The sequence below is a fragment of the Opisthorchis viverrini genome, assembly GCF_000715545.1.
Source record: "Opisthorchis viverrini unplaced genomic scaffold opera_v5_10, whole genome shotgun sequence".
Taxonomy (NCBI): Eukaryota; Metazoa; Platyhelminthes; class Trematoda; order Opisthorchiida; family Opisthorchiidae; genus Opisthorchis; species Opisthorchis viverrini.
The window spans coordinates 2,126,504-2,138,088 of NW_008751666.1; the positions used below are offsets into that span (position 1 = coordinate 2,126,504).

General features: G+C 42.1%; 1 protein-coding gene across 1 annotated transcript; it reads left to right on the forward strand.

Moving 5' to 3' along the window:
• Positions 1-5,982: 5,982 nt before the first annotated feature.
• T265_00977 (hypothetical protein) lies at positions 5,983-6,174 on the forward strand (the record flags this gene model as incomplete). The annotated part of the gene is made up of 1 exon (XM_009164892.1): positions 5,983-6,174. The coding sequence occupies one exon, from the start codon at positions 5,983-5,985 to the stop codon at positions 6,172-6,174; it is 192 nt and encodes a 63-aa protein (XP_009163156.1).
• Between the last annotated feature and the right edge of the window lie 5,411 nt (positions 6,175-11,585).

Consider the following 11,585-nt stretch of genomic DNA (forward strand, 5'->3'; position numbering starts at 1 on the left):
CTGTTTGCCTTAAGAACCTTGATCAATTATTTCTACTTTAGATTTGCTCTCGGTCCTTTAACCTGACGCTCTTTTACTATTAGTCCCTTGCTTGCCATTGACTGGCTCTCAGCTTGCAGCTGGGTGTTTTTTAATTTTCCTGAAATTTGATGTACTCAAGATGTAGTAGGGTCGATGAAAACGTTGTACTACCAAATCAAGTGCACTGTGTACTAAATCCGACATTGAACAGATTGGTAGCAAGCTACAGAATAGACAAATAAACGTATTGCTGCTGACCGTAGGCTCCACGTAAGAATACCATGTAGTAAATAATTTTGATTCCAAATGTTTGAAGGCTCTGACGGGTAGGATGCAAGATTTTTTGACAGCATGAGACTCCAAGACGAATTTGATAAGTTTACGTATTCATGTGAATCTAGCGTGTGCACCACCAAAAACAGTTAGGACCACTTTTTTGAAATATGAAGCTGGAAAGCTAAGAAACGGACTAGCAGACAGTACCGATCATTGTGTCAAGCAAGTAAAAGCTACCAAAGAGGTCAGGTCAGTGGATGACACGTACACCGAGCAATTACAACATCACTTCACTATAACGGGAATGCTCCCCGGGAAACCCAAGATCGATTCCACTCGTGGCTTACACATATCCCCAAACACAAAAAAGATGATGCATGATGAGGTGACGCGTTTCAACCGGATTATCTATCTCAGCGAACGACCACAAATCTACCGATTATTTGCCTGGCATTTCTGAAACACGGAGCGTTTTTTAGTCACATAATCCACAATACATTCAGAATCCAGTAGTGCATAGGTCGTGTCTTTGTCATTTTCACTGCACATAGAAAAACTGAGTATTTTCCTATCTGGCCTATTAATGGGTCAGTTACCCAAACACGTGCACTAGGAACTGCGAAACTAATTGCCCTTCGTCTGGAGCCATGTTGTTATTTACAGGAGGCTGTATCTCCCTCGTCGTACGTTGTCATAATGTTGCCTGCTATGCTAGTTTTACAGACGGTTATATGATGAGCTGGTTTTTGCCTTGTCGTTTGTCATCTAACTTTCGGTCTTGTCTTTACTTCCATGTTAAGAAAGTTACCACTAATTTCCCCTCTTTTGGGTCACGTAAAGTGAAGCTTTATACCGTTTGACTTAGGTTATCTTTATGGGGCTGTCACAAATAAATAATGAAAATTTGTGCGGATTGGGCAAACGTTCATCCTCGGAGGCTAAATACATCTTCGGCATGTCAGTGAACGACGTATGATGAGTATAACCCAGTCTCGGTGAGATTTGCGGTAGTTAATATGTAACATAACGCTTTGTGGTACTGAAAACTGACATCACTCCAAATCTCGCACGACCTTTATGTGGTGAAAAAGTGTGACCACGTATTTTAGGTTTCTCGTTATGGTCTGCACTTCCACACAAGTATCATTCCAAAGATTGTGGGGGAATGCCATCATAGAGTTCGTTCGTGAACGTAAGCCACAACCAATCACTTTGGAACAGGTTTGCTATTCCGAGGAGTCTGGCGAGCCTAAGCCATCCAGCTGAGACATTCAGATTACATCATGGAATGCGCTTTACACTGCGAACAGTCGCCGAGTGACTGTTTTACCTCTTGAAGGCTATGGAGCAATCGTCCACTAGGGATATATTCTTTAAGTTCGGAAGCACACCGTATACACCCTAAGGCCGAATAGAACCCCATGTCTCCGGGCCAAAGACCATCTTTCACTTTGTCAGCAGATTTTTTCGTGCCTTACTCTTACATGCTGACGGTTATTTTGAACGTTGCAATGGCTGTCGCCCCGCCCAGCAACTAGCTGACTTATGCCCAGGTTTTGTGCACTAAATGGAGAAAAAAGAAAATAATACGCGTGGGCGATTTGTGGTGGATAGAAGTTTTATGGCCGTTTAAATTTCACTTGGCTCCTAGGATAGCCTCTTTTGCATACACTCACTCAAAGAAGCAAGAGGCTTACATGCTTAAAATATGCCACACTTGTCTTGGACCTTCCTCAGCGAGTCCGCTACCAGAGAAGCCAGCTTCCATTGTTCGATGTGAAGCTATCGCAATTTGGTCGTCAAGCACAAGCATTGTGAAAACATTTTATGGGCAAATAGTACTATTCATTTGACCAATGGTCAAGATTCCAACTGCCCTTTTCAACCCTACTATGGGTCGATCTATTTCGTTTAGAGGTGATAAAAATATATAGCCGTCATAACTTACTTTCTGTATCCAAGATTGTAGGTGACGATTGGATTTTGAGGTATCTGAAGTTATCTTCTACAAATGAAGTTGGAAAGCCAAAAGTAATCCCGCCTCATGATTCAGTTGGCACGATATTCGAGATATCGCAGTATATCTTCGTAAAGGAAACGAGAGATTCAGTTGAGTCTCTCGTGCAAACCAAATAGATTTGCAAATGAGTGTATTTCTCGAAAACAGTCCAATTTGGGTGCAAGTAGAACATAAGGTTGACGGAAACTCGGGGACTGCGCTTACCTGATGAGCCCCAAGAAGGGCGAAACCGGTCGTGGGCTGTCGAAGAGTTTTCAGCGACCTTGTGAGTAGTTTCCTTTATGAAAATATACTGCGATATCTCGAATATCGTGCCAACTGAATCATGAGGTGGACTGCACAGCACATTCAGTTGTAGAATATCATAAACGAGAGATTCAGTTGAGTCTGTCGTGAAAACCAAATTTATTTGCAACTAATACATCTTTGTTGATGCAGTGCCAAGGAGTTTCATACATTAAAACCCTCGTTTGCGGAAGAGCATCTGCGTTTAGGCGAATTTCCTGGAACCCACAATACAGAATACAGTATTGTCTCTGTTCTTGAGGGTGAAGAACATTTTGGCAATAAATTTTATTGCCATCCGTGAAACATCGTTGAGTCTGCGTTTCAAGTGAGCTCTGGTTGCCGGCTGCGCTTTGCTTACCTTTAAAACTGTACTACGTCAACCAATGGTCCACTTTTGATTCATGTTTTAGCAGAAAGCAGGGTTATACAAAGTATGTTCCGTTTCATCACAGACATCATTCTGACAGGAATCAACCTGAATTCCTGTCACCATGGTGCGTCCCGAGAGCCCTGTACAAAGTGAGGAATTATGTTCGTTGCAAGTGCGCTTATGGTCTTCCAATCGTCTAATTAAAAACTGTGCGGAACTGCGAAAAAGTTGGTTGCTGAATAGGGTCTCCACAACGCATCGTTGAAAACTCCCAAACAACGTAAATAAGTGCGCAAAACGTTAATACAAGAATAATCGTGTAATGAAGTTTTTGTCCTAAGGGAAACACCTTGCCAAAGATTCAAACTGGAACCCGGCTAATCGGAACATCCAAATTTATAATGTATCCATAGAGAGCCATTTAAGATTTCATGGTTCAGCTCCATGTATTTATCTGCTGAATCTGGCAGCTTATCCCAACATTATATGCTGATGAACGAAGGAATAGCTTTCCGTTTTGCCAATATTTTCCCCCACACAAAACACAGGCATGCACGTCATAACCCGGTTAACAATTTCTCGATCGAATTTGCCTTACATACCTGGAAAGGTGAATAAACTCAGTGACTGAGATGCGCAAGTCAAATAAACTACCGGCAATCCATCCTGCGTTTCTTGACAGAGAGCCGCCAAGCTATTTGCGTTTCATTCACAAAGCACAGAAAACGTAGGACGTTACTCCGAAAAACATCATACTTTGGCCATCGTTTGTTCTCTATTCAACAGTTTAGATTACAGACTCCTTCAGGTGCTTCCGTAAGTTACTGTGGGTGCTAACAAATTCACGAAGAAAGTATTGTGCCTAAGCGGATTCTGTGTATTTCTCGCAAACATTAGCATGTCCCAGTTACTTACCAAGCCGAATCAGGAGCGAATTTTCCGCTTTCTTCACCCGGTGAACTTTCGAAACTGCAGCATATTCACTAATCGCCTTTCCAGCACCGACCGTGTAGCAGTGGACGGTGCGGAATTGGTAAACAAAAGCTGACCTTCATGATGACACAGTTTTGCTTCCGTGGGACTTTTGTGCAAAATTAACTTTGCAAAGTTCACATAGCTTTTCCACCTTTAAAATCAGTCTGAAAGTTTCAATTAACTACGTGCCAGCTAAATGTGATCCCAGTGGCCTCGATAATAAAGAAATTGCAGAGAAAATTGGCAGTGCACTTTTCTGTCACGCACTGTACAACGAAGAAAATCTTGACCAACATAGTTTTCACGGAAAACTCCTAATTAATCTTCACCAAGGACGTACAAGTTCTTCATCTTTTTGAAGTGAATTCGGATGTAACCTACTTACTAAATAACTACGTCCTCCCACCACCCTCAGTTATCAAGATCATCTTCCGCAAAGCGGCACTATGATTGAAACTTGATCGCTTGACTCATTAGAAAGCCTGCGACGTAGATTGAAGAAATGCTGAAAAATTGGCCAGAAGGCAAAAACCATTCCCCGCAAGATTAGGATGTATGGAGCTCATCCACTATCATTCAATAATATTTCATGACGTTAACCTGGTCCACGAAACTGAAAGTTATTTTTCCAGTTACGTTTATGGCCGATGGTTATCATCACAAATTCAAATTCACATAAAACCGGTATAATGATCAGCAACTAATAGAATCACAGTTCTAATAACTTTCTTGGTTTAGTAGTGCATCGAGAAAACCGATTACCACTTTTGCCACTGACGGGCTACATCAAGTAGGCCCAGTCGCTGGATTTTTTATCGATCATAGTTTCTGCTTAGTTTCTGCGTATGTGCAGATTGACACTCATTTGCAACTGAAGTCGCTGCGAAAGACTCAAGTTAATTGCAGCTACATCACTCTTTCATGCCTGTATGCACGATGGCCATCTCATATTTTATTTGGAACGCCATCCAGGATGTTGGGGCAACATTCCTGGCATGACACCGATTATGAGATGGTTGATCGTGTTCAAATATAAAATGAGGCTTGTGGAGATTCGTGGACTGGGCCTACCTTGCGAATGTAACCAGGAATAAGCTATTTAGGGGTTTTCATTGACCCTATGTGCATAAGTGAGATTAATTCGATATCCTAAGGGTCATTTCAACTGAATCCCAAGCTGGCACTTGTGTAGCACAAGGTCAACATAAGCGGCGGTTTCACCTGGAATTAAGGTAAGCCCCCTGTTACCAATACCTTGCTTTTCAAATGTGTACGTGGGTACATAAGCAAATAGTTTTTCTATTAGTTATTGTTTCCGTAGAATCATCGGAGTTCGTGCACAAACGATTCAGGCTAGCTGACAAAGAGGTGACAGAAGGAGACTCGTTTGCCCTTGCGAACGCTCACTGTCAAGTAATGTTCTGTTCTTGATAGTCGCTGATAAAATACCCCATAGCCGACCGTCCAGTTGCCTTTTACCTATGATGGGAATGATAGTACTTGGTCTCTCCTTTTGTCGAAGAAAATGTGCTATCAATTCTTTAGCTGTATTGCGATGGAACCGAAAAATTAGCTTTCTCACTTTGTGCTCAGTGCGCAAACGTATGAAAGATGGAACTCGGATACAAAAAATCAACCCGTTTTTCTCCAGTCGATTGTCATCCCGCAGTGAGTGACCGTAACCATATGGCGCCCAAATGCTAATCAAAACGAATACCCATTATTTTCAGGTTGGCGCCAAGATGAACTGGGCCAACAGCGAAGAATAAACTGAATTGCGTGTTGTGTCTTCATACCAGCAGTCTACACAGCGTGTATGTTGTAAATTTCCCAGTGAACTGAAACTAGGTCCATCCGACTGTGACAGCCCATATGACCTTACAGATCGTAAATAAAATTGGCGTCATGCCAGTGCTGGTCTCGCTGCTGGGAGTGACGTCGCCAAAAGATCTTGGAGAACAAGGACATGTTGTTGATGTTTATTCATGACAGCAAGAATGATGATAATACTTCGCGTTTCAACCAACACATTATGGCAGATGATGCATTGTCTCCTTGCAATATGGATGGCAAAAGTGGCGAGTCTGCCAATTCCCCGGCTCCTGGAGGATTAATCGTGCACGCAGCAATGTCTTGTTCAAAGGTTGGGGGCTTGGAGCAAAAGACATGTTGGGGATTGTATAGCAGTTCCTCAGAAGGTATTCTGAATGCGTTTGGTCTCTGACCCAAAAGGTGAGTGGAAATATGGTACTAAATTTCACTTAGGGGTTTCTGGTTGATCTAATGTGACAGGACGGTGACGGCTGACAAACTGAAAATAACGGATATTCTGATAGAATTGGCAAACTGTTCAAAAACTATTTATGCTAAATAACTTCAGTCATTCTGTCGAATTCCACTGTGGAATATGTTCTCTGCCCGCTGGAAGGCGTTTTTGCAATCATTAACAAAACTTCGGTATTTGACCGCGCTACTGGGTGATTACTGACAACCCGTAGAATTAAAGAAGCCGTGAAGTTGATCTTTAGTGAATACTGTTAACAGCTCAGATTTGATCCAGGAAACTCGCTTGAGGTAGGATCGATGATACGGAATCGGGGGTATCTGTCATCTAATTTATCGACATCGATTTTCGTCAGAGTAGCATGAATAATCACTGCGCACAGAGGAATCGAGTACCACTGGGTCCGTAGCACCAACAGTATGAATGCTCCGCTAATTGAACTGCAGCTTTCTTCAAAGCGACATAAAAGGTTCAGACAAATACTGATTATTTATTCATGATAGCTTTCCCAGTGGACATAAAATTTGAGGTGAAAACGTATCTTGGTAGGTAGGTTTCAGACAAAGGCTGAATAGCGTAGATGTTTTCTGCGGATTAGTCTGGTTATTCCCGAATAGTTCTTGTCCAATGAAGCATACCAAATGGAACTATGTGATGCAAAGCTTTTGCCTTTAAAGGTAAATAAGCATTATCACAGATCCCCATAGGTACTCTCCTCATGCAAATATTTCACTTATGTTTATCACGTGTTAAATGTCATCAGACATTAAAGTAAATTTCAAAATTTGTGAATGTGCAACGCCCTTTATAAGCTAATTTTGATTTAATGGTACGTGAATGTAGGTTCCGCAAGGTCAATGAAAAGGTGGAAAACAGATAAATTTACGGTCTCCGTTATCCTTTGCCGTCAACCATTTTGACGAATTAAGGCCACATTTAGCAAACGTTTGTCATACCAAGTCGACAAGATGTGCTGCTGTGTTCAGTGAATGGTTACACTGGCAGTGTCGATCGATCCGCACCGTGTTTATGGATTATGTCTAACGCGTTCTCCCAAACTAAAGTCCAGACGGCTGCAGTGACTGTGCACGGGCTTACTGCACCGTGGTTACAAAACACACGGATAAACAATCTGAATGGACGTGGACTTGTTTCCATTTTCCCGGATTTATTCTCCTGACGGCAACTACGGTAAAATCACTCGAGACTACAGCCTGTGTACGTAGACGTGCGTAGGAAAGGAGAAGCTCATTAATAATGCGCTTCCGGTAATGTCGCCCGTGGTTCCATCACTGTGACGTCGAATACACTTGCGAATGTGCATGTGGATGACTATCGGCGGTCAGTCATCTGTCCCAGAGTGCATGCTGTGTCACAAGACTCGCATACAAACAAACGTGACGTTCGCTGGTGCAAATTGCGGATCCAAATTGTGTGCACGCCTTCCCATGTTTATAATTTAGCGAGAGGCGTGAAGGCTTCTTTTAGGGGACATATTCACCCCGAAAAAGTGTGGATGCAGTCTTGACAGCAATGGTGGGGGGTGTAGGCTTGCACAACACACAGATATCAAAAGCAGAGCAAACGGAATGCAGGATTTTCTATTCTAGGATTTATATAGCCTCTTCTGATGCCAGTGTGCTGAGTAAAACAATGAAGGTTTCCTTTAATCTTCCACGTGAAGCTTTTTATCCAGTTCCTCCTTCATTGTGCACCAGAATGGAGATCCAGTAACTTCTCTTTATTCGTCTGATGGTACAACGAACAAAAATTGTACCCTGTAACGCTTAGCGGAAATTCGGTGCAAATTTCCCAACAGCCGATGCAAATTTATTGCTACCGCGGGCAATCTAATTAGTGGAATCACATTTTGTGTTCGGTGAAAACCTCATGACTCCTGCATTGGGCAATCGCTTTTTGTCTAACACAGGTTACGGCCAAAATGCAAACACTAGTGTAATTACAGTATCAACCTGCACGTGACTGACTGGTCTAAATATAGAATAGAATGGTTTATAGAATAGAATGGAATAGAATGGTTTGTTGGACTTTTAGGAACCCCAGAATACGCCGCCTGCCCACAAACAGATGGGTTATGTCTACTGATTAACGGAACTACACAGAAAAAAAATATGCAAACCGAAGGATCTGATGCAAAGGGGGCATTCCAAAGGGACTTGCTTCATGGACTGACTAAATAAAACCAAGAATAAATCGAACAGATATGGAAGAAAGACAGCTGACAATTAAGAAGAATACAGCACAGATAGATCATTCAAGACAAGGCAACAAGATAGGAAGAGGTGGTCTCCAATGAAATTTCTCCATTTTAAGAAGTATACCCAAAAGACTATGAACATCATTCTTGTTTGTGCATCATGTGACTAACCGACATGATCCGAATCGAGTAAGGCCTGGGAGTCGTGGCAAATTACATGCACCAAAGTAATTCCATCTTTTGTCACAAGGCGGATTTTGAAAGTGAAAACCATAGGGGCATAGTAAACTCATATTCCTGCAAATTTCCTATTAAACTACAAAGTTTACGTGTGACAAGCGACTCTCTTTAGTAGTGTAAATAAGCGGGCGTCGAGTAGAATTATGGATTATCCCGACTGCAATGCGCGCAAGATATGTTTTTCCCTTCGTCAGGTGAACCACCTAATCGGTACAGTGAATTTCTTCTGTCACGAACCATCTCGGGGTACCAGAAAGTTTTGACGCAGGGGGGTACCCATTTTGAAGGCTATTTATATGGATTGCACCAGAACTATGAATCTTTAGTTGTTTCTGACGATTTTGAAGACAGCGTGAATGAGAAACTATTCTGCGACCTAAGGCATACTTGTGGAATCTGATCGAATTCCACAACACAGATTGACAGCCGGCGTCCAGTATTCACTCCATTAGAACCAAAAATATAAATCATGAGATGGCAATTATCAGGAACGAAGTTAAGAACGATCTGACATCTATTAATTTGCTCTGTGCTTCAACTTCTTTGCTTACCTACGGAGATAAAAGTAGATACCTCCTGTATTCTTGAACGAATTGAAGATCAAATCCTGTTTATTTCCGCCTTTCTGAACTCAGTGTTTTCTACACCAAATGTTTAAACTGACAATCATGCAGTAAATACGAACCACTGGCATACAACACTGGTGATCCTCTTGGCTAGGAAACTAGTAAGTATGGAAAACCGAATGCATCTACTCTATAGTTCTAGAATATTATATTTCCCCTGGGGGGCAGTATTGAAAGGAGGATAGTCTCTGTCTCTAAAATGGTTTCCAAAAACGCTAAAACAGGTTACTCATAATATGAGTCAACAGTCAGACCAAATAAGGGTATAAAAATGTCAGTCGAGGAGCTAGTTAACATGTAACTGGAGGATAAGTGTCACTGTGAGGGCTGACCAGCCTTTCATACCTAACAGGTTAAAGGTTTAACCAGTGGCCGGGTAATCGCGGATGTGAAAATTACTAGTTTCGTGAGATGCATGCTGTTGGTGGTTCCCAGCACGAAAGAAGCATTTGTACAGTGCTTCTCGGCTTTTGAGCATAGGCTGGATTCACTGATAGGATCCTGCTTGCCGGGCAGTTACACTGGAAGTCGAACGGCTGGGGTCACCATCCCTCCTCCAATATATCTATTTCAGTTTCGTAACTGATGCCTCAAAGGACGTAGAAATCAAGAACACGAACTCATTTCTTTCCTGGCAATGGCTGACTGACATCTAACCAGTCGGCCTTTCAGAACACACTTGGCCTAACCGACCTTACTTTGATTTCTCCCTATCAGTAGACCATTTTCCAGTTAATGGCTGATCGGTAACCTCATTTCGTTCAAGAGTTTTATACAATGCCGCTGTACTGAGCGTTAAAAGGAATACGTTCAAAGGAATAATGAAGCTCTTTCCTTCAGAAAAACACCAACACATAGTGTGATTCCGATCTGTTTCTTAGATTTCCTCCAGCCAATCAGTGGCTGTTTGTAAATCTGTAAGCGGCAGACTGATGACAGTTTACACCTTATGCACGTCATCGTCAAACACGCACGGCTCACAAAATAATCAGTAGCGTCCTGTAAACATTCGGTTTGTTTGATGTGCTGCTCGGCCTGCAAAACACATGTCCTCTGTCGGTAAACTTCTTTATAAAGTCCACTCGGACGGGACACTAATTATTCTTTAGAAGTTTGATGTTGCGGTACAATAAATCGCATCGTCTCCGTACACCATGGATCCGGGAGCAGCCAAATGAGCATCAATGAGTGAAAGCTACAGTTACAATTACAGATCTATCGGAAAGTACTCCACACCCCAACTAGGCTGTCATCTAATTCTATACGTGAAAAAAAAATTGGTGTACGGAGGTCCTCACAGTGCAGTGGTTCTCGAAGAGTGATCAAGGTGTTCCCTTATTGAAACAGCATGTCTGTTCGTGAAACGAATTCTTATAATTATATGGTTTAACCTGTGCTTATTCGAACCCTGGAGGCTCCGCTCTTTATTTAAGTATATCTGAAATGTAAGCACGTCACGAGTGGACACATAGGTTGGGTCCTACATGAATCCGAAATGTTGATTTTTCCGGAACCTAATGAATTTTCCGTGAATTTAGCAGTCGTCTGTCGTTTCTGTCATTTTGTATCTTTATTTCGCAGGATATTTCGAGTCATTCATGTAAAAACATTAGCCGCGGCATACTCGGTGTCTGCAAAAGCGTTTTGATAGTGAGATGGAACAGACGAACTTAAGAGGCAATACTTCAGACTACCGGGAAGTACCCGTAACTGTTGGAAACCTGCTACTTTTGGAAGTTTCGTTTGTCTGGATAAACCGAAAGTAAGACTGCCATCGAAAGAGATGCACTCACGTGGTACCATGAAATTCCGAGCCATATTACAAGGCAGAATAACGTACAATAAGATTATTAGTACACTTCCAGATTGTGCATATCTCCCCTTAGCCTACTAGTAAACCCCATCACTCAATCAAACCACTGCAGTCGTTGTCCGAATATCTCTTCTTCCTCCTGGTCCTTATCCACTGGAGTTGGACCTTGTCACAATTCCCTGAAGCAGTAGATTGTTCCAAATGATTAGTGGAACTAAACTGTTGCCAACTGAAGACCGAAGCTATAATTCTCCAGATGTCAATCCACCTCCCGTTTAGTCTATAAGAGTTAACTTAAATAAAATCATGTGGCCCTGGTTGGAACATACTTTGAGTATGGTGCAGCTAACTGAAAAATTTTTATTCACTAGTTACTGCGTAAAGATTCTGTTTTTAAGATTTACGGTACCCAAGTGAAAGTCGTCAGCGGACTTGCGAGTGTCGTTCGAGCCTC